Raw genomic sequence first — 27,098 nt, 5'->3', positions numbered from 1 at the left:
TCTTTTATGTTGCAGATATTACGGAGAGATAAATGATCTCAGATAAGAATAGTTGTGAAAATATCGCCAGAAATATGGAGGATATTTATAATAGAACATACGAGAATATCTTAGAATTTCTAATATCAATGGATGATGAAGAAGATTTGTCTGTGAAGGTTTAGAATGAGAAATAAGATGTTTGCTAACGATTTCAGCAGGCACAGAATCATTTGGATTCTTTGAAGGCAAACTTATTCTTTGTGATTTGTCCACGGCTTTCTTCATAGTTTCACATAATCCGCTTTTCGGTACTAAATTTTCTATCGAGCGTTCCTAACACTCCTTTCTTTATCATCAAACTTTTGGCCATTAAGATCATCTACAACATGCTGCTTCGTCAGCATTTTCAAAGTTAACTGATCTGGGTCATCGGTTATCAAACCGAGGTAGTTTCAGGAGAATTGTGTTTTTTTAAAATGATTAATCGCTGATGGTAATATTGTGGAATATAAAAGGTTCCCCAGTAACAATAATGAGTACGCATATATATCGCGGTTATAATAAAGTTGTTTCGGATGAAAAGTCGGAGTTGACTTGCTGGAGCTGTGACAAAATTAGCTACTTTGGAAAGGGATTGCAAAACGATCTTCGGTAATAACAATGTCAAAGGAACTAGAACAGATACGTGTCAAACGTTTACTCAGTTTCCGAGGGTTTTTCAGGTGCATAACTATATGCATCAATCTTTTCTTCCGTAGATGAAGTGCGGTTGGTTTATCCTCTCGATTGAGGTGTTTTTAAGAATCATGATAGATTTGAACGCTGATTGTAATCGTCGAGATACAATGAGGTTTAAGATGAAATCAAGTGGCAATCTTGAAGAAATGTTTAGTTTCATATGTTATAATCAATATTTTAATTCATTTTAATTGTCCAATGTCATTAGTCCACAGTCGATAGTCCACAGTAATAGTCCAATAATTCATATATAGTTTAATATATAATATACGAATTAATTAATACGTGTCGTGACCCGTATACGTCTCAGACTCGATCACAACTCAAACTATATATATTATTGTAGAATCAACCTCAACCCTGTATAGAGAACTCGATCATTACTGCATATAGAGTGTCTATGGTGATTCCAAATAATATATATAGATGCGTCGATATGATATGTCAAAATATTGTATACGTGTCCCGATATTTAAAGTGCGTAAAATAATTACAGAAATTAAATGACGATAAATAAAAGTGCGATAATTAAATTGCGATAAATAAACTGCGATAAATAAAATGTAATCAGTTAGCTAGGAATAGTTAGCTGGAACAGTTAGCGAGGATTCTTAACAAAATTTTTCATAGTTAATTTGTTTGTTTCTAACAGATTTTATTTTGTCATATGTTTTCTTCATATGCCACTTGTTGGATTCTGGGAAGTCAAAATCTAAATATGAAATTGAATGAAAATGATTATTCTGCGGTGAACAGATACGTATATCGGTGGTTATAAGTAGGATAGTAAATGACTATTGAATCAGCTTCGACGAATGTACAATGTAACTTATTAGGATGAAATCTAATTATTCCTCAGGTATTACCTACCCGTTAAAAAAAAAATTTCACCATTAATATTTTGTACAAAAGAACTTTTAATTACAATCTTTATGAAAACATATATACATATATATTTTCTTCAGATGAAATCATGAATTTAATGAGTTAATATGATATTAATCTCATTTGCTTTTCAGTTTGAGCTAGAATAAGAAATCTCTAAAACTTTTTGAAACCACATATTCTTTGCAGAATATCAATGAAGTTATGGATCAATTCTTCATCGTTCATTATTGTTGGTACTCCTTGGTATCTATGGTGCGTATGATGTTGATGTTTGTGGGACAGATTATGATGTCGAGACGTGTGATGCGGATGTTGTTTGTTAGTGGTGATGATGGTATTGTTGATGTTATTGATGGTGGTGCTGATTATGCTGCTGGTGCTGTTGCTGGTGTTTGCAACCTTCGCACCATGTTCTCCAAAGCCGTCACGCGAGCGCGAAGTTCGTTAACTTCTGCTAGTACACCGGGATGATTGGCGGTTGGAGCGAGCGAATGAACAAGATTTGGGATAGTATATAATCGTGACGAGATACTCTAGAAATGAGAGAGAAAATGGTGTTTCGAATAGGTTCGCCGGTAAGTGCTTCAGGTTCATCGCCAAGAGGGCAATTTGGTGGATGGAATGGATCACCTTCTTCTTGTCTCCAGTGATTTAGTATATTACGAACCCATCCCCAATTCATCTAGAATAGATGATGGGAAATTGGTTGATCCATTCCGGTGACGCTGCTTTCGGAGCCCGAATGGAAATCCATATCGGCATAACTGTCGGAATCTGAAGAATTCGAACTAGATGCGGAATCCATCTTGTATAATGGGGAAAATGAATTTTTGATATGGAATAGATTATAGGAGTTAGATTTGGTACTCTTCAATACATAATTTACATATGTATATATAATACCAAAATCCCGTAAATTACGGAGAATCTTTGAAAAGATATCAGTCAAAGTTCGCAATAACAGATATGCTAAGATAAGAATTCGTCTATACACTATCAATGCAGTAAATGCAGTAAAACGTGTCTAGACTTATGAATGATAAGCAGGTAATTTCCTAAGGATGATAAGCAGATGATTTTCGACTAGAAATGATAAGCAAAACTTTTGATATGTAGACACGGTCGAAGTCCAGACTCATTAATGCATCCTAACAACTACTAGTTAGACACACTAATGCAAGACCTAGTTCGCTACGACCACCGCTCTGATACCAACTGAAAGGACCCGTCCTAATCCACCTAAACGAAGTCATCAACATTTGGTCCCATTGCGATGATCGGCTCCAAGTAATGTCCTTATATTGAGCAAATGCACATCGGAAGACTTAATTCGTACCTGAGAATAAATATGCTTTAAAGTGTCAACCAAAAGGTTGGTGAGTTCATAGGTTTATCATAACAATCATTTCAATATGTTAATAGACCACAAGATTTCATAATCATAAACATAATACACTCGCAAGTGTATGTAAAGTATTCTAAGTGGTTGAGCACTTGGTAACCATACTTAACATTTAATCAACGTCGCATATTCCCTTTATTATGAAATCTCACATACACCGTACCAAGTGTAGTCACCAAAACGAAGTACTGTGCAACCGTTGAATACTGGTCGTCCAGTCCGATTGGGGTTGTCAGGCCCGATAGATCTATCAACAGGATTCGCGTTTACAATACCCATGTAAATAGTAGTTACCAAGCTACAGGGAAATATGCCAGTGGTACAACTCAACGTAGAATATATTTTTAAGTACTTGTGTCTATTTTGTAAACATTTATAAAAGCAGCGCATGTATTCTCAGCCCAAAAATATATATTGCAAAAGCAATTAAAAAGGGAGCAAATGAAACTCACTTTTGCGTTGAAGGTATTTAATTCGACTTGGTCTCCGATAGATATCACGAACCTAACCATATATATAATATATCAACATATTTTCTTTTTAAGTAATCGTTACATATATATATACTTTTAATACTTTTAATATTTTCTTAGTCCGTAGTTAGCAGTCCGATGTTAGTGGTCCAGAATTAGTTGCTTAAATAAAATAAATAAAGACCCCATCGTATTCGTATTGATCAGAATTAATCTCGACCCATGGTACCATGTTGTCAAATGACGTGTTGCGTACATAAAGTACCGTGTTGTCAAATTACGTGTTGCGTACAATCATGAGGTCTTATGATTAATCTTCTCGTGTTGTTTACGGGTGGTCCTGAAATATATAAAATCAAATCATAAGGAATTATATATAAAATATCATATTAATTAGAAAAGATATGATTAATTTACTTTTTCTCCAAATATTTTCGTAGCTAAACTAGCTTCGGATACCCAATCTTGTTTTAGTCGTAGTTTCTTCATTACAACTCCGTTTTTGTTGGTTCAACTTGTCACTTCCTTGGATCGAGTCAAATTTTAAGAATATGAACTGAAAATACCTTAGTTTTTATTCGAAATCATAGGTTATAGGTCAAACTTTGGTGAAACTTATGAAAGTGATCATTTTCCATCATAAAAACAATATTTAATGATCATTTTTCTAAAAATACATACACTTTGAGTTAAACCATGAAATTTTTATGTGTTAACATATTCATAAGAAATATCATTTTTCGAGAACATGAACTTCCAAATCAAAGTTCAAGATGGTTTTTAATTATCCAACCCAAAACAGCCCCCGGTTGCACTCCGACGACGTAGATTCAGTTTTTAAGATGTTCTTTGTAAAACCAAGTTATATATTGTTAGGTTAGCATATCATTATGATATATTACATGTCTTGAAGTGTTTTAAAAGTCAAGTTAGAAGGGTCTATTTAGTTTGCGAACAAGTTTGAAATCATTCAAACTATGTTCTTGTTGTTAAAATTTTATACCACAAAATAAGATAGCTATATGAATATGAATTGAATAAGATTATGAACAAGGTTACTACCTCAAGTTACTTGGACAAAGTTAATGTAAAAGATAAGAAATAATCTTGGAATCAAAGAGTGGTGGAGTTAGATCAAAAGGTTGGAAGTAAACTTCTTCAAATGGGTGGTTATTTTGATATGTTCTTGAAAGAGTTTTCTTATGGTGTTTAAAGCTTATAATTGAAGCTAAATGATGGGGAAAATGCTTGGAGATGATCAAGTATGAAGTTAGGAGTATTTTGAGAGAGAAATGAGGGTGTAGGTATGAGAAAATGGAGTGAAGAAATGGTGTTCATTTATAAAAACGTTTTTAGTTTATAAAGAAAGAAAAGGATTCCTAATTTTGTTTTCTTACTAATAATTCATACTACTTTACAAATCCTAGTTACCTCATATCTAGGGCAGTAATAATGTTGATTAGGATGTTGATTTGATGTGTATATACCAATAGTAAATACGTATAGAAGCTGGGTATGATACGGGTACATATACCCTAGATATCGTATAGAAATCTTGAGGAAACGGAACGAGAATTCAAATATAGCTATCTTTTGTGAATATACTTATATTGTTTTATGTATTTAAGTCCTTAAAAAGTGATTAAATACATTATATATACGATACATGTATAAGCATTATAGATTATAAGTATATATATCAAAGAATGTTACGTATAATTATCGTTTTGAAAACTTAAGTTAGTAGTTTCAAAATATACTTATAACTCATTGTCATTAGTACACAATGAGATGTTAAACCATCCTTAGATCATGTTAAATATATATAAATACATATATATACACAAACGTATAATTATCGTATGTTATATAGTTCGTGATATCATCGGTCATATTGGACGGTCAAACGTTGTGTAAAACTCTTTTCAAAAACACAAGTCTCAACAATTTGGATTGCTTATCATGTTGGTATGGTTTAATTTATGTAAATATTAATCTCATAAGTATAATTTGGTCGGAAAATTCCGGGTCATTACAGTGGCTCTTCACGAGTATCTACTACATGAGCAAGAAAAGTCATGCCACCACTAACAAGAAAACGACGTGCCCGTGCATAAGTGCATAATGACACAAGTCTTCTCCGTCTCTCGCCATGAATAATTAACTCTCCCCCACTTGGGGTCTTCACACGAATAGATATTTCATGGCATGCAATATCGGCTCTATAACGATCGAGCCAATCCATACCAACAACAATATCGAATTCACCCAATATCATCGGGATAATATCAATCTTAAACGTTTCGGTACCAAACACAATATCACAATCATTACAAACATCAACCCCTAGCACCGTCTTACCATCCGCTATTTCAACTTCTACCGGATGTCTTAACTTAGCTAGCGGTTTATCAAGCTTAGACACAAATCTTGGAGAAACAAACGATAAATTAGCACTGCTATCAAATAGGATCCTTGCCGGATTAGAGTTAACCATGAAAGTACCTGAGACAACTTCGTTGGATTGTTTGGCTTCATCATTGGTCATCAAGTAGTTGCGACCCCTAGCCGTACCCGCCGCTTTCTCTAACCTCTTCACTTGATCACCATACAAATCGGGACACTCAGTCTTTCGGTGCCCTTCTTTTTGACAATTGAAACACGTGATTTTGTTTGTAGGCGGTTTTGGGCATTCACGAGAGATGTAACCCTTTTGCCCACAATTATAACAAGTAGGGAGAAAACTTCTGGAACCACCCTTCTTTTTTACTTTTTTAAAAATTCAGCATGTCAAATTCAATCACATGTGATTGTAAAAGTCAATCACATGTGATTCTGCATGTCAAATCTAATCACATGTGATTGAAAAAAAATTCAATTTTTTTTTTCAAATTTCTTTTTTTTCAATCACATGTGATTGAATTTGACATGCAGAAATTAAATTTTACAATCACATGTGATTGGCATGCAGAATCACATTTGATTTAAATTTTATTTATGAAAAAACGAAATTTTCAGAAAAAAATATTTAAAAAAAATTTTAAATTTTTTTTTCAATCACATTTGATTGTTGCGTCACATGACGCACTCTGATTGGTCCTTAGAGCTCAACTTAAAAGTTGGATTCATTTGAATATTTCTCATGTTTCCTTTTACAATTTATTTATTTTCTCGAAAAGTAATAATATTATCAAACCACAATCGAGTGGTTTGATATCTAAAAGATTGGTGCGGCACCACAATTCTCTCCGAAATACAAACATAATCATTTGGGTGGATACACCACTACACAAATGAGAATAGAGACCCCTTTTAGAAACTGGTTTTGAGGGTAACAACTAAAAACAGGTTTCTAAAGGTAATAGGAACCGGTTTTTTTTTTTACGAAAATGGAAAACGGTTTTTTAAACAAACCGGTTCCTAAAGTCTATTTTAGAAACCGGTTCCTTAACAAAAGCCGGTTTCAACTTAGAAAACCCTTTTTTTCATAAAACCGGTTTTCATACCCCACTTTGAAAACCCGCTTTTTTAAGAAACCGGTCTCCATACTACAAGCGGGAAACCAAATTTGAGCGAAATTTGAGCGGGTGATGAAAAAATTTGAGTGGACCAAACCTTTATAGGATTTATAACTTGTCTTATTTATTTAAATTTCTTTGTTCCAACAAGTTCATAACCTGTGAACAAGGTATGTGCATATTAATTCAAACTGTTCGTCTTCATTGATTGTTCATTTCTAGTATCAGTTAGTTTATATATTTTTATATTATCAGTATATTCAGTTTTATTGAGATGGTGATTCATTATATAATTCTGTTTTAACTTTAGGTATTTATATTTATTTATGTTTCAGGATTTAAGTAGCAAGATTGACTCTGAAGATGAAGGTTATAATGAACTTGATGTTGAACTTGAATAAATTGAAGACGGAGAATTAGAGGAGATCGAGTGTAATAATATATGTTAGCCTCATAAGCTAGAACTAGATGCATTATTTTCTTAGATTTTGTACATGTTTTGGTTCCGGAATTAATACAAGTATTGTTTGTTTTATATACATTGTGCACTACGTATTGTAAGAATTTTTGTTGATTTATTTAGGGAAAATGACACCAAAGTGCATTGAACTGTGATCAAAATCCTATTGTATGCATTCAACTTTCAAAAGTCCTATTGTATGCTTTCAACTTTATATTTTCTCATATTGTATGCATTCAACCTGTTATAACAGGTTATCTTCTAGGTCACCTTCTAAATATTTATATCTTTAGTCCCTCATATTTGTAAATTCTAATTTCACTAGTCCTTCTGTTAAACAAAACATTTATATCTTCATACATTCATCATCTTCATCTTGTCTAAATTATATATTAATTATATATCCATAAATAAGTGTGTAATATATATCCATTTTTAGTTTGATCTATACATGATTGTAAAAATTTCTAATTTGAAATGTTATCTTGTTTTAATTATCTCTTGTATTTGTATCTTGATATATGACACATTGTTACTGAAGATGATATTGGTATTTGTGATTGGTTTTTGTTTGTTATTAAGGTTGTAATTTTGATTTGATTTGATTGGTTTTTTAGTTACTAAGACTTTGCTATAATTTCTATACATACTATTTGCCACCCAACCTTTGGTCGTATAAGCATTGCAATACGACACATTTGTCAATTCCAATATACAAAATAAATGACATATTACATACTTATAGCCCTTTTAAGCTTCATTATACAACACATTTAGTCCCCATATTATTGTAATTCTTTTTAAACTTGAAGGGGATAAAATGTAAATTTCAAAATAAAATCCACCAATTTTTTTGATGAGATCTATCTTTTTGTTAGCTGGGAGTTATGTTTGTTCGTCATCACCGTGCAATTCGAAATAATTTTACGAACAAAACGCAACTAATTATATTCAAAAAAAAGGAAATATTATATATATATATATATATATATATATATATATATATATATATATATATATATATATATATATATATATATATATAATATTTTATATCAAATGCTTGACTTGGAACAAGTGGTAAGTGAATAGAACTGGGTTCATGTCATCATGCCCTTTTTTCGCAATTCTCATTTCTCACTTAACGTTAGTTTCAGAAAAGTCGTTAAAATGTTCTGACGCAGTGCACAAGTCATTAGGTATATTTGTTTTCCTTTGAAAGAGTTAAGTAAAACACTATTATTTATCACGGTGTCGGTATTTGGTTTTGAAAATGTACAACGCTAGGTATATTTGTTTTCCTTTGAAAGACTAGATAACATAAACTATTTCTACACACATAGCTATTATATTTTACTGATTTATTCTCATAATATTAGTTACATAAACATATACAGTCAGTTTCTACATAAATATCATCTGATACTACAAACAGGTACCAAAAAAACGTATATCCAAATGCAACCGTCGCAACGCGCGGTCCGAAATCTATCTAGTTCTTACTATTAGATCCATTTGTGCTTTTATGTACTACACTCATAAGTATGAAATTAACATCCCATCTTTGATTTTTAAGGTTTATTAAAATAAACTCTATGCATGCAGAACAAGTTAACCAATAAATAAAATATATGATTATTATCAGATTTATTGATTGGATGCACAATACTGAGTTATAGAACCTTTATTTTTATATTTATTATAGATTATAGATAGATATTAGATAATAGTTATAAATATTCAACCATATTTGATATTGAGCAGGTGGGCCCGGCAGTGGTAAAGGTACACAATGTGCAAATATTGTCGAGCATTTCGGGTATACCCATCTCACTGCTGGAGAGTGGAGACCTTCTCCGAGCAGAAATCAAATTTGGATCCGAAAACGGGTAAAGTGACTTTGATTTAATGAAAAAAATGTCAATATTGGTGTATGATGATACTTTTATTAACTTTTTTTTATTAAATTTTTGTAGGACCATGATTCAGAACATGAACAAGGAGGGTAAAATTGTTCCTTCCAGAAGTAACAATCAAGCTTCTTGAAAGAGCAATTGCAGAAAACGAAAATGACAAGTTTTTAATTGATGGTTTCCCTCGTAATGAGGAAAATCGTGCGGCGTTTGAGGCAGTTGTGAGTTGTATATTATGTTAACTACAAAAGTATTCACCGAGTTACGGTAATGTTCTTATGATGTTATTAATTTTAAGGTTGACATAATGTTTAAATCAACAGACTAAAATTGAACCCGAATTCGTTCTTTACTTTGATTGCTCAGAGGAAGAGATGGGAAGCGCCTTTTAGATGATGAATAATAGATGATGATGAATGTATGAAGATATAAATGTTTTGTTTAACAAAAGGACTAGTGAAATTAGAATTTACAAATATGAGGGACTAAAGATGTAAATATTTAGAAGGTGACCTAGAAGGTAACCTGTTATAACAGGTTGAATGCATACAATATGAGAAAATATAAAGTTGAATGCATACAATAGGACTTTTGAAAGTTGAATGCATCTAATAGGATTTTGATGACAGTTCAATGCATTTTGGTGTCATTTTCCCATCTATTTAAACAAGCCTGAGCATATGTTGCAGATGGTGTTTAGTGTTTTGCAAGATGAAGATGGTGATGTTTGTATAACAATTCGTTTTTTTTTTTTTTTTAAATGAGAAACGAAACCGGTTTTATTAAAAAACTGGTTTCTATTGTCTAGAATAGAAACCTGTTTTTTAGTAAAAATCGGTTTCTAAAGCCAAGTTTCGAAACCGGTTTTGAAACCGGTCTCCACTTTATAAACCCCTATATATAGGAACCGGTTTTAAAACCGGTTTCCAAACCCCTAAAAACCGGTTTTGAAACCCCTTTTTTGTAGTAGTGATATCTAAAAGAGTTAAAAAAAAATCAACAATCGAGTGGCACTAATGGCTTATCAACCTATCCTACTACACCTCCTCGAATCATCAAAGATCGGGCATCGGCTAACTCGATTTTTTGAAGCCCTCCACACTTCACGTTTTGTGGCCTGGGTATACATTTCTCACTTGGTTAAATGGAAAGCAGTCGTCAGCTTTGTCATCGCAGTTGCGGTACTGTTTGGGGGCTTCTTTCCAGTTTGTTTTTTCAAGTTCCTTGGTGTCTAATGTTTCCCTTGTCATGTGCGTGTTTGTGTCGCATTTCCATTTCGTTTCACTTTAATGTAAATATATAGTTTATAGGGCTTTGTAATTTTTCGATATATTAATAAAAAAAATTTTGCTTTAAAAAAAAAATTATAATAATATTATCAAACCTCAAAGATATGTTCCATAATTGGAGAGTAGAGATAAGAGATACGGAGTATCTGTTGTAAATATAAAGGAGACTACTAACCGACACTACTACTAATGGAAGACCAACTCCTCTAAAGATTCTCTTTTTTGTTGATTAGCAACTCAATTTTGTATATTTATATTTGTATTTGTATTTGTATTATTATTATCTATGTATTTAATTAGAAATTCAATGAACAGTAAACTTCAATTGCATTCTAATTTTAAATCGATTTTTTTAAAGCTTTATATATTAAATTTCGTAACTGTTAAACAAGTATAGCAATAGCGCAGTGGTTAAGTCTTTACATTGTTATTTGAGCGGCACGGGTTCGAGTCCTAGGTTAACCCCCCTTTTCTTTTTTTTTCTTTTTACCATTTTAAATTTTAATCCCTTGTTGTAAATTTAGTAGTAAAATATGAATGGTAATTAGTCAAATATGGATAGTAAAATTTGTACTATATATATGTGGATAATGAACACACATATACACACCATTTTCTTACATATAAGAAATATACTATCTCTCTCTTCCATTACTACTCTCTCATATTTCATGATTGTATAGGCTTAGGTCAAAATTAGTTATAAGCCTACTGAATTATAACACGTTATCAGCACGAAGAACTTAGTGTAATCAAAGGATATCTCAAACGATCACGAGTCACTAATCAAGGTATGAAATTATTAAGGTTTTTCAGACTCGGACATATCAAATTTTGGACTACTAACATTTTGAACTACTAATTTTTATTAAGTTCTTAGTGCATTTGTATTGTTCTTATTATATGGTTGGCTCTGCCACCTAAATTATATATGGTCGACACTGTCGCCTAACTATCATTTATGTTTACTAACTTTTATTAACTTCACTAACATTTATATTTATGTTATTTAAGTTATATATGGCCGGTTATACCGCCTGAATTATATTTTCTGTAATCTAACTCTTATTAACTTCACTAACATTTATATTTATGTTAATAAGACCTCATGATTGTACGCAACATGTCATTTGACAACACGGTACTTTATGTACGCAACACGTCATTTGACAACACGGTACCATGGGTCGAGATTAATTCCGATCAATACGAATACGATGGGGTCTTTATATGTTATCTAACATTTATGATTACTTATGCAATTAATCATTATTTATTTCATGCATACTAATGTTTATTCTTAAATTTATAATCTTAAAAGTTAAATAGTAAATAAATTAATAGCACAAATTTCAATTATGAGGTTCGTTGGAAATAATGGTGGTCGATTGGGATAGGAAATAGAAAGGAAACAATCATATGGTGGGATATTATAATCATACATATACATATATATATATATATATATATATATATATATATATATATATATATATATATATATATATATATATATATATATACTATTAACAAGTCATTATAACAAAAAGCACCATATAAAAGAACTTATCATGAGAGTGTATATTATGCTTCATAAAAATATTGACCAATTGCTGGATTTTGCAATGGTACAATAACAAAAAAAAAAAAAAAAAAAAAACACATGAGTTTAAGATAATGTACATTATGCTTTATGGGTAGTACATTATAAAAAAAAATGTGTTACATAGGGAGATAGGGAGGATGGCGAACATGACCCCGATTTACACGGGAATGGGTCCCTTTAAAAAGGACTGATTATTTGAATTCATTTGGTTAGTTGCTAATGTGCACCTTCCCATGCTAACATGCGCCAAATTGAAGAATTTGAGAATTCTTTAATGGCAATAATAGAGCTTACACAGTAATAATCAAAGACTTGACATAAGCGTAACAAAATTTATAGTTTACAATTTAGATTTTAGATATATTTTTTTTATATTTGAGTTAAAAATGTTAATGTATATCTTTGAAAACTTAACATGGATTTTAAAAGAAACTTATTTATATTTATTTATATAAATATATAAAGTAAAATCATCATATATATATATATATATATATATATATATATATATATATATATATATATGCTATGATTTTCTGAACATTCAAATAAAAAGTACTCCGTAGTCAATATCGCTGTCTTCTTCACTAGGCTTGGTATGGAATAAAGCTCTTAAAAGAAGAATCGATGTGATATAGATATATACTTTTATTAGTCTTAAAAATAAAGATGTAACAACCTTTATTTTCTATATTAAATGTTTTTATCAATATGGAAATGATTATCCTGTTTGTAACTTCATTTATATTTAATAATGTTTTACAAAACAGGTGACACAAGATGTGGATCAACTATTTTTTTTTTCCTTTTTTTCATTCTGCATGTCTCCTTGCATATATTTAATTAAATTATTACTCCGTAATATAAAAAACGTACGTACTACTTAGTTAAAATTAAAAAAAAAGAGCAACGATCCTCCGTATACGTGGAAACTTTTTCTTGTTGTCAAATTGGTACTTCGTATATTCACTATTTTTAGTTCGTTTTTCACGCCAACATACTCGATGTAATAATTTTAATTTTATTTGTTTTAGTCCGATAAAATCAATCTATAGAAGTACGTTTGCCCTCTCCTTAGTTTACACCATGTGACGTTACAAACTTATGGGGGTTTGGTTTGAAAAGAAAACGTGAGTGAATCTGTTGAAAAATCTTAATTAAGTAAACCCTAAGCTACCTTCAGACTTAAATGACCTGAATTTTCTAAGATGCCTAGCTTGTTATGTGTCACCCCTAAATAAATAATTTTAAACCATAACACATATGTTTATTAGGTGTTATCTTTTATGTACTGCGAATTGTAACTTGTTTGCAGGTAATAGATTTTTTTGATTATCTTGTTGAAATTTTAATTTGAATACTGCTAAAGTACAAAATCTAAGAAATATGTCATTAATTTGAAATCAACTGAAGGAATTATAAATACTATATCAGGTATTGCAAACTTAATAAAATGAACGAAAAAGGATATATTAATGAAAAGCACATATGGTGATTAATGAAAAAGCACATATGGTGATTAATGATAAACACATATGGTGATTAATGAAAAAACACATATGGTGATTAATGAAAAACACATATGGTGATTAATGAAAAAAACACATATGGTGATTAATGAAAAAACACATATGGTGATTAATGAAAAACACATATGGTGATTAATGAAAAAACACATATGGTGATTAATGAAAAACACATATGGTGATTAATGAAAAGCACATATGGTAATTAATGAAATGAATATTGAGAAAGAATCACCAATGTTTCTTGAAAGAATTCAAGGTTATTTATATGGACCAATTCATCCATCATGTGGACCATTTTTATATTTCATGGTTCTAATAGACGCATCTAGCGGATGGTCTCATGTTTGTGTGTTATCAAGCCATAATATGGCATTTGCAAAGTTTCTTGCACAAATTATTAAATTGAGAACACATTATTCTGATTACACCATTAAAAGGATGAGACTTGATAATGCTGATGAGTTAATATCTCAAGCATTTAATGATTATTATATGTCTACAAGGATTGTTGTTGAACATCCAGTTGCTCATGTGCATACACAAAATTGGTTTAGCTGAATCAATAGATAAACGCTTATAACTAGACAATTAGAAATGAGTACAAAACTCTCAATATTTATATGGGGACATGTAAATTTACATGATGCGACATTAATTCGCAATAAACCAAGTGCAAGTCATAAATATTCTCCATTACCAACTTAATTTTGGTCGAGAGCCAAATATTTTCCATCTTAGAACATTTGGTTGTGCGATTTATGTTCCTATCGCACCACCACAATACACTAAAATGGGTCCTCAAAGGAGGATGAGCATATATGTTGAACATGAAACATATTCAATTATAAGATATATTGAACCCATGACAGGTGATGTTTTTACAGCACATTTTGCTGATTGTCATTATAATGAAAAATTGTTCCCTATATTAGGGTGGGAAAAAAAAGAGTAATAAAGAAAAAGATGTTGCATGATGTGAACATAAATTAATGTATCTTGATTATCGCACGAAAGAATGCGAAAAGAAAGTCCAAAAATAATACATATGCAAGAACTTGCAAATAAATTACCCGATGTATTTACAGATACAAAAAGGAGTGACTAAATCATATAAACTAGCGTTAAATGCTTCAGCTAGAATTGAAATTCTAAAAGCTGGCAATAATGTCACTCATGAGTCTTTGCCACGCCAGAAACGTGGGAGACCAATTGGTTCCAAAGATAAAAATCCTCGAAAAAGAAAATCAGCTGATAATGAGGTAAAAGAAAGTGTTCAAGAAGAACCACAAATCAATATTCCTTCTGCAGAGGATATTGATAAATGTAAATACATAAATTGCGATAACTTATGCAATATTATGGAACCCAAAATGAAATGAAAAATCTTGATGAGATATTTTCATATAATATTACAATGACATCATGATTAAAGATGATGATCTACAACCAAAATCTGTAATTAAATATCAAAATAGATATGATTGAGCTCAATGGAAAGGAGCATTACGAGCTGAACTAGAATCGCTCAATAAAAAAAAATTTCGGATCAATCGTTATCACTTTTAAAGATGTGAAACGTAAGGGATACAAATGAATTTTTATCCGAAAAAGAAATGTGCAAATAAAGTTACAAGGCAAAACTAGACTTGTAACTCAAGATTTCCCACAAAGACCGAAAATGGGTTATAAGGAAAACTTATCTTCCTGTAATGGATACAATTACTTATTAGATACTTAATCAACCTAATAGTTACTTAAATGCATCTCATGGATGTTGTTACTACTTATCTGTATGGATCACTTGATAATGATATATACATGAATATACATGAAGGGTTTAAGGTATCAGAAGCATCTGATGCAAAACACAAGAAAATGTATTCCATTAAATCACAAAGATTTTTATGGGTTGAAATAATCGGGTCGCATGTGGTATACCCGATTAAGTGATTACTTGATAAGCAAAGGGTATACAAATAATCTTGTTTTCCCATGTGTTTTCATTAAGAAAACAACATCCAGATATGTGATTATAGCTGTTTATATTGATGATCTTAACATCATAGGTACAAATAAAGAGATTCATGAAGTCATTCAACTTCTAAAGAAAGAATTTGAAATGAAGGATCTCGGAAAAACCAAGTATTGCCTTGGTTTATAAATTGAGCATATGTCTAATGATTTACTTGTACATCAAACAGCTTATACAGAAAAGATTTTAAAACATTTTCAATATGGACAAGGCAAAACCATTAACTACTCTTATGATTGTTAGATCACTTAATGTTGACACTGAGCCATTTAATTTATGTGAAGATCATGAAGATATTCTGGGACCAGAAATACCATATCCTAATGCAATTGAAGCTCTTATGTATCTTACAAATTGTACAAGAACTGACGTTTATTTTGCAGTTAATTTGTTGACAAGGTTCAGCTCAGCCCATACCAAAAGACATTGGAATGGGATCAAACAAATAGTTTGATACCTTCGGGGAACTACTGATTTATAATTATTTTATTCTAACAACTCGAAACAAGATTTGTTTGGTTATACAGATGCAGATTATTTATCTGATCTACATAAAGCTAAATCTCAAAACTGGATATGTATTCCTAAATGGAGACACCGCAATATCATGACGTTCTCAAAACAAACACTTGTTGCAACATCATCAAATCATGCCGAAGTGATTGCATTACATGAAGCTACTCGGGAATGATTTTAGTTAAGATCAATGATACAAATCATTATTGATTCTTGTGGACTAGAACGCTATAAAAGCCTAACAACTATCTATGAAGATAATACAGCTTACATAGTACAAATGAAAGAAGAGTATCAAAAAATGACAGAACAAAACATAAATGCTGACGAGACGCTAAAGTTATAAACGGTCTCAACGGTCATAAGTTTGATGGAAAAGAATGGTATATTAGTAAGGCTCAGAAAAAGACTGAAAGGGAATAGGAATTGAAACAACAGTTTGAACAAACCATGAAGGAGACTGTAGACAAATCACGTGGACCAAACTTGTACATAAAAGATTTAGATGATACAGTTTCAGATGAAAACCTCAGATTCTTCTCATATACTCAAGATCTCGTAAAAGACAACCAGATTAAAATGAGATACGTTCAATCAACAACTCTGTTGATCTTTATACCAAAGCACTGTCAATCGCTGTTTTTCAAAACATACATTCACAATATTGGCATGAGGCAAGTTCAAAAGATGTGACGACTCAGCGTTGTCTACTTGAGGGGGAGTCAACTCTATGCTGCACTCTTTTTCCCTTAGCTAAAGTTTTATCCCACTGGGTTTTCTTTAGCAAGGTTTTTAACGAGGCAGTATTAATTGCTCTTTAAAAAAAAAAAATTACCATCCAAGGGAGAGTGTTGTAAATTTAGTAGTAAAATATGGATGGTAATTAGTCAAATATGGATAGTAAAATTTGTACTATATATATGTGGATAATGAACACACATATACACACCATTTTCTTACATATAAGAAATATACTATCTCTCTCTTCCATTACTACTCTCTCATATTTCATGATTGTATAGGCTTAGGTCAAAATTAGTTATAAGCCTACTGAATTATAACATCCCTCACTTATTTTTTTTTTTTTATTTTTTTTTTTTCATAATACACCCCTAAATATTTTTTTTTAATTCAGTTTGTTTACTTTTATTCTTTTATTTTTAAATTTCTTTTTAAATCTAGCATTTCTTACTATTTATATGACTTTTTTTATGACCATTTATTTAAAATCTTTTATTTTACTTCTTTTTTCTCTCTTTTCTTTACAATTTTTTTCTACTCCCACATTTACTACGGAGTATTGATTTGAAACATATTTTCAATTTTGATTTTGTTAGAATTATTAATGTTTAAATATTTAATTTAAAACATAGGTTGTGTACAACGAAAAACTGACTTATAAGTAAAAATATAAGGGGTTCGCCTTCGCAGCGCGAGGCTGACCCCAAAACTTGTTATATTCAATTTAATTACCGGCCATTGCGTAACATATAGTGTAGCGATGCTTACAACTTTTACTAAGTTTAAGAAATTATTTGATGCTTACAACTCTTTCCTTTTTCTTTCTTTTTTCTTTTTACCATTTTAAATTTTAATCCCTCACTTTTTTTTTTTTTTTTTCATAATACACCCCTAAATATTTTTTTTTTTAATTCAGTTTGTTTACTTTTATTCTTTTATTTTTAAATTTCTTTTTAAATCTAGCCTTTCTTACTATTTATATGACTTTTTTATGACCATTTATTTAAAATCTTTTATTTTACTTCTTTTTTCTCTCTTTTCTTTACAATTTTTTTCTACTCCCACATTTACTACGGAGTATTGATTTGAAACATATTTTCAATTTTGATTTTGTTAGAATTATTAACGTTTAAATATTTAATTTAAAACATAGGTTGTGTACAACGAAAAACTGACTTATAAGTAAAAATATAAGGGGTTCGCCTTCGCAGCGCGAAGCTGACCCCAAAACTTGTTATATTCAATTTAATTACCGGCCATTGCATAACATATAGTGTAGCGATGCTTACAACTTTTACTAAGTTTAAGAAATTATTTGATGCTTACAACTCTTACCAAGTTTTTTTTTAGGCAAAGAAAATTTTATTAAATAATCGGCGGAAAGCCTAAAACATACATGCATAGAGAAGATGCATGGCCATATACAACAAAAACTTATATACCGCCTACTCACGCGCCATAAACTAAAACGAAAAATGAAAGAGACAACGAGAAAAATGGAGTCTAAGAACTTTTATAACACGGTTAGAACAACAAACCAAATGTAGGCCATGGTCGTCATAGGTACTCGGTTTTGATATCCATACATTCGAGTCAAGAGATATATTCTTCGAGCGACTATTAATCCATTGAAAACTCCCTATTTAAATCTCATTTAAAGCCATTACGTTCCAATCTTTATTTTTGAAACCTTGATATCACGAATCATCCAAATCGAATACCCGCATACCCTTTCTATAGCTTGCCAAAGTTTGGAGAATGCATTTGGGTCCGTTCGTGATCCATTTCCTTGGAATAATTTATCCCAACTTGAGTACATAGCAAGGCCATTGAGTACATATTCTTAAACTTTTACCAAGTTTAAGAAAATATTTAATCCTCAAGGTGTTACGGGTACTTAATCAATAAAACAACGTTCAGCTATTACGGGTGAGGGTTTATGTGTCACAAATAGTGTAACACCCCCTCTTTTATTAAGTTATTATTTTATTTAGTTAGTTAGTGGATGGAGTTTGTAAGAACTTAGGTTGTTAAACTTAGTGTAAGGAGGATAAAATTGTAATTATGGTTAGAAATAACCTCTTAAAAACCTGCACACCTCTCATTTGTTCCAAAAGCTAGAAACAAAGAATTTTAGCGAGTGGGTATGAGAAGTGGTGATTTTAAGATGGTGGCATCAAATTCTTTGAATTTTTTCCATGCAACTTGATTCTTGTTGATCACTAGCATCACTAATACCTTCTATCACTACTAGAGCCTTTGATTCTTCATCTTCTTTAAGAAATTGGGAGTTTTCTAATCCTAGCTTGAGGTATGTGTTCTATTGTCTTTAAATCCAAATATTGTTAGATGATGTTATAATTGTTAGAAATCAAAGTTTTAATACCCTTAGAACCCTAATTCGAAATTAGGGCTAGGTTTTGAGGAATTTGGGGAAGTTTTTGTAAAGATAATGAACTAGTCATGAAATTAAAACAATTAATTTGTAAGTTGTTGGTTAGAGTCAAAATCTTACTTCGACTATATTTGACAGAAATTGTGTCTATGTAAAATAGAAATTGGGTGATTTGAGTTATGAGATAAGAAGACTTGAAGTATTGAGTTTTGAACTAGCTAATAAGTGTCAAAATGAGTTTTGTGGGTCAAGTAAGTTTATAGTGGGTTTGAGATGATTTGGGAAGACTTATGGTAAAAGTCTTGATAATAGTTAAAGATGTTAAAAAGAATTTATGAATTAAAATGGTTAATCTTAGAGTAGTCAGTCTGCTTGAATGAACATGAATGAATAGTGATATATGTGTATGTATATGCTTATTATTAGGTGGAATTGTGCTTGATGATGGATACGTTGACTTTTTGATCGAAAGTTTTTGATAAATGGTTGTGGAATAGTTGCTTGAAACTTGTTATTTGCGCAAATTGCTCGGATTTGAGGTGAGTACAATGTGTGGTTACTTGTTAATAAGATTTGTATTGGTATGCGATTGTTTGTATTGTGGATAGTATGAGGTGCTTGGTTCACGTTGGAGAACGCATCAAGCGGGATCTCGGTTCACGTTGGAGAACGCATCGGGATCCATAGTAGCCACATGCGCATTGTGATGATTGATATGATGGTAGGGTTTTCGGTTCACGTTAGAGAACACATCGGGAATCATATGTGATTGTGAATTGTATGACTTGATTGTTTTGTGATATGCGGATAATTGACTATCTTTATGGAATTTGATGTGACCGAAACGGACGGTTTTATTAATTCGATGTCATTAGGTCGCAAGACGTCAGAATCAGCCGATCAGAGTAGCGAACAGTGGTTTACTATTTATATTTGCGGGGCCTAAATTTACTTTTGACTTTCTAATGGTAGAAGGTGTAAGTTAACTGTCACGACCCTACTTTTTCCGTTAATATTTAACTTCTGTTAATTGGTATTCTTGCCATGTCATTTGTATGACTTATATTATTATTTCAATAATAATATTTCCTTTATTATATGTTATATGACTATAGGTGTTCATATTTATATTTGTACGTTTCTACATATTTTGGATTTTTATCCGTTAAATCGTTTCGGTTTTCAAACCAACGATCAGATTTGTGTGATTTTCAAATTCGAATTATTTTATCTATGACATTTCAATGTCATATGCATTTATAAAATATTTCTATATTTATTTCATGAATTTGTGTCCTTCCCGTATTTTAAATCGCGTAATGTTATTTTCTCGTTGCGCCCGTTTAATTGATCGGGCTACTTAGCAAAGTCCAAAAAAAAAAAAAAAAATTAAAAAAAAAGAGAGGGGGGGAGGGGGGGTGGGGGGGGGGGGGGGTTTTGAATTGTGGGTCTTTCGAAGGCCATCGGCCAAAATCCCTATGGCCCAACCTATTTAATTGATTTGCTAAATACTAGTTAGAAATTATCATTATCACAAAACTTAAACTTGATCTTATCACCTCCTTTTTTTTTTTTTTTTTTTTTTTTTTTTTTTTTTTTTTTTTTTACTTTTTCCCCTACGGCTGATAATCACAAACATCATCATCATACCATCAATCATCAACATCATCCAATTGATCATCATCTGGGCTTGTCATCTATTAATTGATTACATAAACAGAATCACTTTCTCGCAATCTTCAATCTTCTTTCTTTCAATTTTTATCAGGGTATATCTATGAACTCTAACTTTTCATTTCATTTTATTTTAATGTTATTATGCATATTTAATTAGTACTAGTGCTTGTGGATGATTGTGGTGTTGCTAGAATCATTTAATTTTATCAAAAAGTGTGTTTTTTCGATTATAAAATTTTGGACAGAACATTAACCTGCATTTTTGGGATCCGTGCCATGAGTTTATGGTGATGAATTGTATCTCATTGAGTTCCTCTCATTGAGTAGTGCAATTTTCATATAGGACACATGTTAAACGGATTAACGAATCAAAATCTACACGATAAACAAGATATGCGTTTTTTTTATAAATATGCATAAATATTCTGCACAGGTTTTGGTTTAATTTCGAGATGCGTGCGACCCGATGTCAGAAATCGGAGTCCATGGTTGCGTGCGCCTTGGAAAAACATTAAGTTTAGACTCTGGAAACGCGTCATTTGGATACTTTTTGAATTTGATATGATTTTTCAAAGTATAAAAATAAATTTTTGTATTAGAATGCTGATGCAGAAAATGAACTTTTGTCAAAATCGTGTCAATCACCATGGTCATTTAAACGCTCTAAAAATCTTCAAATAAATCACGTAGTATCTTGATAGCAAGGAGAAGCAACTAGTTCTGCTCATTTGTCATACCAAGTCCGGAGCGTCGTGTTAAAAATTTTCAAAGTTGGTCACCTGAGCGCACTTGTACATTTTTCTGGAATGCTGAAAATCAGAAACTTAAAATGTCAAAATCTTTTCGATCATCGAGGTCATTTAAATACGAATTTGGTGCTGAAATAAATTATGTTGTAATTTTGTGGTAAAAAGAGGCTCTCGGTTTTTCCCGTTCGTCAATCCAAGCTCTGTGAATTTTTATAAAAATAGTCAAAGTAGGTCACTTGGTCATATTTATACCTTTTCTGAAAAGCTGAAACAAAATCATTGAAATGTCGAAACGGCATCGGTTGCCACGAGTTGCTCAAATCGAGTTGGCTCCTGAAAATTTTTGTGTAGTCTCTTTGTGGTAAAATGTAGCGTTTAACATTGGACGTTTGTCAAGTGAGGACCTACTGACGTTTATAAAAATTTCCAAAATGGACAGTTTAGTCATTTTTTTACAACATTTTTGAGTTCGTAATTTTTCCTAGTCAATTGACTACCAAGACTAATATTGTGATAATATGATATTGAATGAGTATAAATAAGTTTTAAAGATTGTCTTTAAGTCTTGTTGACTTTCAAAGTTGACCGTTGACCATTGACTTTTTGAAAATGAGTTTTGAGTTGAGTGTTGACCTTTTAGGTTGACTTTTGGTTATTGACTTTTTGAGTTGACTTTCTAAAAATAGAAACTTTCTAAAAATAGAAACTTTTCCAAAAAAAGAATATTACTAAAAATAGAAAATGTACCTAATACTTTAACTTAGGCAAATCTTTTGTCACCTAATTCTAAATTCACATCAAGCACTAGGACTATCATGCATTGACCTGACCTAAGTTAGGCTTTTACTTACTTACTTTGGTAATTAGGTTGAAGCCTCGATCATACTTGATCTATTATTCGTGTACGTGTGATATATCTTGTGTGCACTCAAGGTGAGTTATAGTCCCGTTTTTCATACTATTTTAAAGTAATTTTGAGATGAGATTACATGCAACTTTTGTTTTACATTTTAGACACAAGTGGAAATTAATTTAAATTATTCATTGTGAGTTGAGCGAAAATATTCCCTAATCTGGTAACTGTAATCACTGGTTTCTACTGGTGAACGCGAATCCTATGGATAGATCTATCGGGCTTGACAGCCTCATTTCATGCTAGTCGCGCTAGCAATTTATAATCGTAATGTATTAGTACTTCGTAATTTTTGAAGATACACTTGTTCAGTGTATATTGTTGTTTGGTAAGGGTAAGGAATAGTTAAGTGGTTACCAGGTGACTCACGGATTAATAGAATAATGTTTTTATGTTTTCTAACATTTGAAATCTTGTGGTCTAAAGCTTATACGTTATTTAAACCTATAATTACTCAACATTTTTGTTGTCAATTTACTCGCATGTTTTCTCAGGTACTTGATTGATTGCTTCCGCTGTGCTTAGAGAGTCTACATACATGTTGGCAGCTTTAGTTAAAAATTAAACTTGCATTCTATTTTGGTTACATTAAATTGTGGGTGTTTGTTGACTTGGTTTTGGTCAACTTTTGGTTAATTACTTATGTTGGTTTTTCTAAACTTACATTTATGATATGTTTCCTTTATAGGAAATCATTTTTTTTAAATAAAGAATGCAATGTTATTTATTAAATTCATTTAGAGTTATGATTAAGCTGTGGGACCAAGTGACGGAGCCGTTAAGGGTACTTGACGGGTCGTCTCAGTTTGTATCAGAGCGTTTGGTTGTAGGGAATTAGGCTGTATTGATGTCGTTACCCGAGTCAATAGGGTGCATTAGTGAGTCTAGTCTACAGCCCGACCTATAGCTTTAGAGTATTATTATATGTGATTGTTTGTATCTCATAGTGTGTATACCGATTCATCTACGTTCATATCTCTCTCTTATGTTTTGTATCCGGGAAGAACTCCCATTTCAATTAAACGTATTCTCCGACTCTTATGAGATTATCTTTTTACAAGACCACCTCAGTTATTGAAACCGATGGATGTCATTCGTGACTTCTGAAATTCTCGACATTTCTATGTCATCCATTATGGTTATGTATATAACGTCTGAGTTATATTACGCGAGATGTCATTTTTGACTTCTAAAATGCTCGGCATTTCAATGTCAGCTATTATGATTATATATATAACATTCTTGTTATATTACGTGCGTTTGTGCCTTTGTGCTTTGGTTTGCGAACCGAAAAATGTCATTCTTGACTTATAAAAATTCTTGATAATTCAAAGACATTTTAATGTCATCTTTATTCATATTCATTACTCTTAATACTTTTGTCTCTTTGTGATATCTTAGCACACCGTTTAAGAAATCATTTTAGAGAAAATTGTGTAGAAATTCGAGGTTGATCACGTGTCCTGATCTTATGTAGTGCTATTGGAATGGAACTATGAATTAGTGAAATATAATGGCGTCTGGCCAACGGGATTATATTACGTTAATTCATACAGAAATTCCAACATTGTGAGATGAGGAATAGAAAGCGAGTCAAAGAAAATTTTTACACTACTCATTCAGAAATTCCAATGTTATTAAATGAGAAATGAAAATACTCATTATCTTATTTGTTGATATACGAAGAACTCATTTGTGACACCGCTAAATTTTTTATTTTTTTTTAAATGTGGCGGAAGCATTAGTATTAGTTGTAGTGACCCGAACTTTTCCATGTTTATATATATTAATTAAGATTGATATTTACATGATTAAATGTTTCCAACATGTTAAGCAATTAAACTTGTTAAGACTTGATTAATTGAAATAGGTTTCATATAGACAATTGACCACCCAAGTTGACCGGTGATTCACGAACGTTAAAACTTGTAAAAAACTATATGATGACATATATATGGTTATATATATAGTTAACATGATATTATGATAAATAAACATATCATTAATTATATTAACAATGAACTACATATGTAAAAACAAGACTACTAACTTAATGATTTTGAAACGAGACATATATGTAACGTTTATAGTTGTAACGACATTTAATGTATATATATATCATATTAGGAGATATTCGTACATCATAATATCATGATAATATAATAATTTAAAATCTCTTTTGATATTATAAACATTGGGTTAACAACATCTAACAAGATCGTTAACCTAAAGGTTTCAAAACAACACTTACATGTAACGACTAACGATGACTTAACGACTCAGTTAAAATGTATATACATGTAGTTTTTTAATATGTATTTATACACTTTTGGAAGACTTCAATACACTTATCAAAATACTTCTACTTAACAAAAATGCTTACAATTACATCCTCGTTCAGTTTCATCAACAATTCTACTCGTATGCACCCGTATTCGTACTCGTACAATACACAGCTTTTAGATGTATGTACTATTGGTATATACACTCCAATGATCAGCTCTTAGCAGCCCATGTGATTCACCTAACACATGTGGGAACCATCATTTGGCAACTAGCATGAAATATCTCATAAGATTACAAAAATATGAGTAATCATTCATGACTTATTTACATGAAAACAAAATTACATATCCTTTATATCTAATCCATACACCAACGACCAAAAACACCTACAAACACTTTCATTCTTCAATTTTCTTCATCTAATTGAACTCTCTCAAGTTCTATCTTCAAGTTCTAAGTGTTCTTCATAAATTCCAAAAGTTCTAGTTTCATAAAATCAAGAATACTTTCAAGTTTGCTAGCTCACTTCCAATCTTGTAAGGTGATCATCCAACCTCAAGAAATCTTTGTTTCTTACAGTAGGTTATCATTCTAATACAAGGTAATAATCATATTCAAACTTTGGTTCAATTTCTATAACTATAACAATCTTATTTCAAGTGATGATCTTACTTGAACTTGTTTTCGTGTCATGATTCTGCTTCAAGAACTTCGAGCCATCCAAGGATCCATTGAAGCTAGATCCATTTTTCTCTTTTCCAGTAGGTTTATCCAAGGAACTTAAGGTAGTAATGATGTTCATAACATCATTCGATTCATACATATAAAGCTATCTTATTCGAAGGTTTAAACTTGTAATCACTAGAACATAGTTTAGTTAATTCTAAACTTGTTCGCAAACAAAAGTTAATCCTTCTAACTTGACTTTTAAAATCAACTAAACACATGTTCTATATCTATATGATATGCTAACTTAATGATTTAAAACCTGGAAACACGAAAAACACCGTAAAACCGGATTTACGCCGTCGTAGTAACACCGCGGGCTGTTTTGGGTTAGTTAATTAAAAACTATGATAAACTTTGATTTAAAAGTTGTTATTCTGAGAAAATGATTTTTATTATGAACATGAAACTATATCCAAAAATTATGGTTAAACTCAAAGTGGAAGTATGTTTTCTAAAATGGTCATCTAGACGTCGTTCTTTCGACTGAAATGACTACCTTTACAAAAACGACTTGTAACTTATTTTTCCGACTATAAACCTATACTTTTTCTGTTTAGATTCATAAAATAGAGTTCAATATGAAACCATAGCAATTTGATTCACTCAAAACGGATTTAAAATGAAGAAGTTATGGGTAAAACAAGATTGGATAATTTTTCTCATTTTAGCTACGTGAAAATTGGTAACAAATCTATTCCAACCATAACTTAATCAACTTGTATTGTATATTATGTAATCTTGAGATACCATAGACACGTATACAATGTTTCGACCTATCATGTCGACACATCTATATATATTTCGGAACAACCATAGACACTCTATATGTGAATGTTGGAGTTAGCTATACAGGGTTGAGGTTGATTCCAAAATATATATAGTTTGAGTTGTGATCAATACTGAGATACGTATACACTGGGTCGTGGATTGATTCAAGATAATATTTATCGATTTATTTCTGTACATCTAACTGTGGACAACTAGTTATAGGTTACTAACGAGGACAGCTGACTTAATAAACTTAAAACATCAAAATATATTAAAAGTGTTGTAAATATATTTTGAACATACTTTGATATATATGTATATATTGTTATAGGTTCGTGAATCAACCAGTGGCCAAGTCTTACTTCCCGACGAAGTAAAAATCTGTGAAAGTGAGTTATAGTCCCACTTTTAAAATCTAATATTTTTGGGATGAGAATACATGCAGGTTTTATAAATGATTTACAAAATAGACACAAGTACGTGAAACTACATTC

General features: G+C 31.2%; 1 protein-coding gene across 1 annotated transcript; it reads left to right on the top strand.

The window, feature by feature from the left end:
• The first annotated feature begins 8,002 nt into the window (after window positions 1-8,002).
• LOC139848993 (UMP-CMP kinase 3-like) lies at window positions 8,003-9,766 on the top strand. Its single transcript, XM_071838672.1, is given in 6 exon segments — window positions 8,003-8,024; window positions 9,226-9,305; window positions 9,307-9,350; window positions 9,438-9,483; window positions 9,485-9,595; window positions 9,698-9,766. Coding segments are annotated over 6 exon segments (372 nt in total).
• The last annotated feature ends 17,332 nt before the right edge of the window (window positions 9,767-27,098 follow it).

Source organism: Rutidosis leptorrhynchoides, chromosome 5, assembly GCF_046630445.1.
Source record: "Rutidosis leptorrhynchoides isolate AG116_Rl617_1_P2 chromosome 5, CSIRO_AGI_Rlap_v1, whole genome shotgun sequence".
NCBI classification, from domain to species: domain Eukaryota; kingdom Viridiplantae; phylum Streptophyta; class Magnoliopsida; order Asterales; family Asteraceae; genus Rutidosis; species Rutidosis leptorrhynchoides.
Note: the sequence above shows the minus strand (reverse complement) of the source record. Positions and strands in the feature narration are given on the sequence as shown.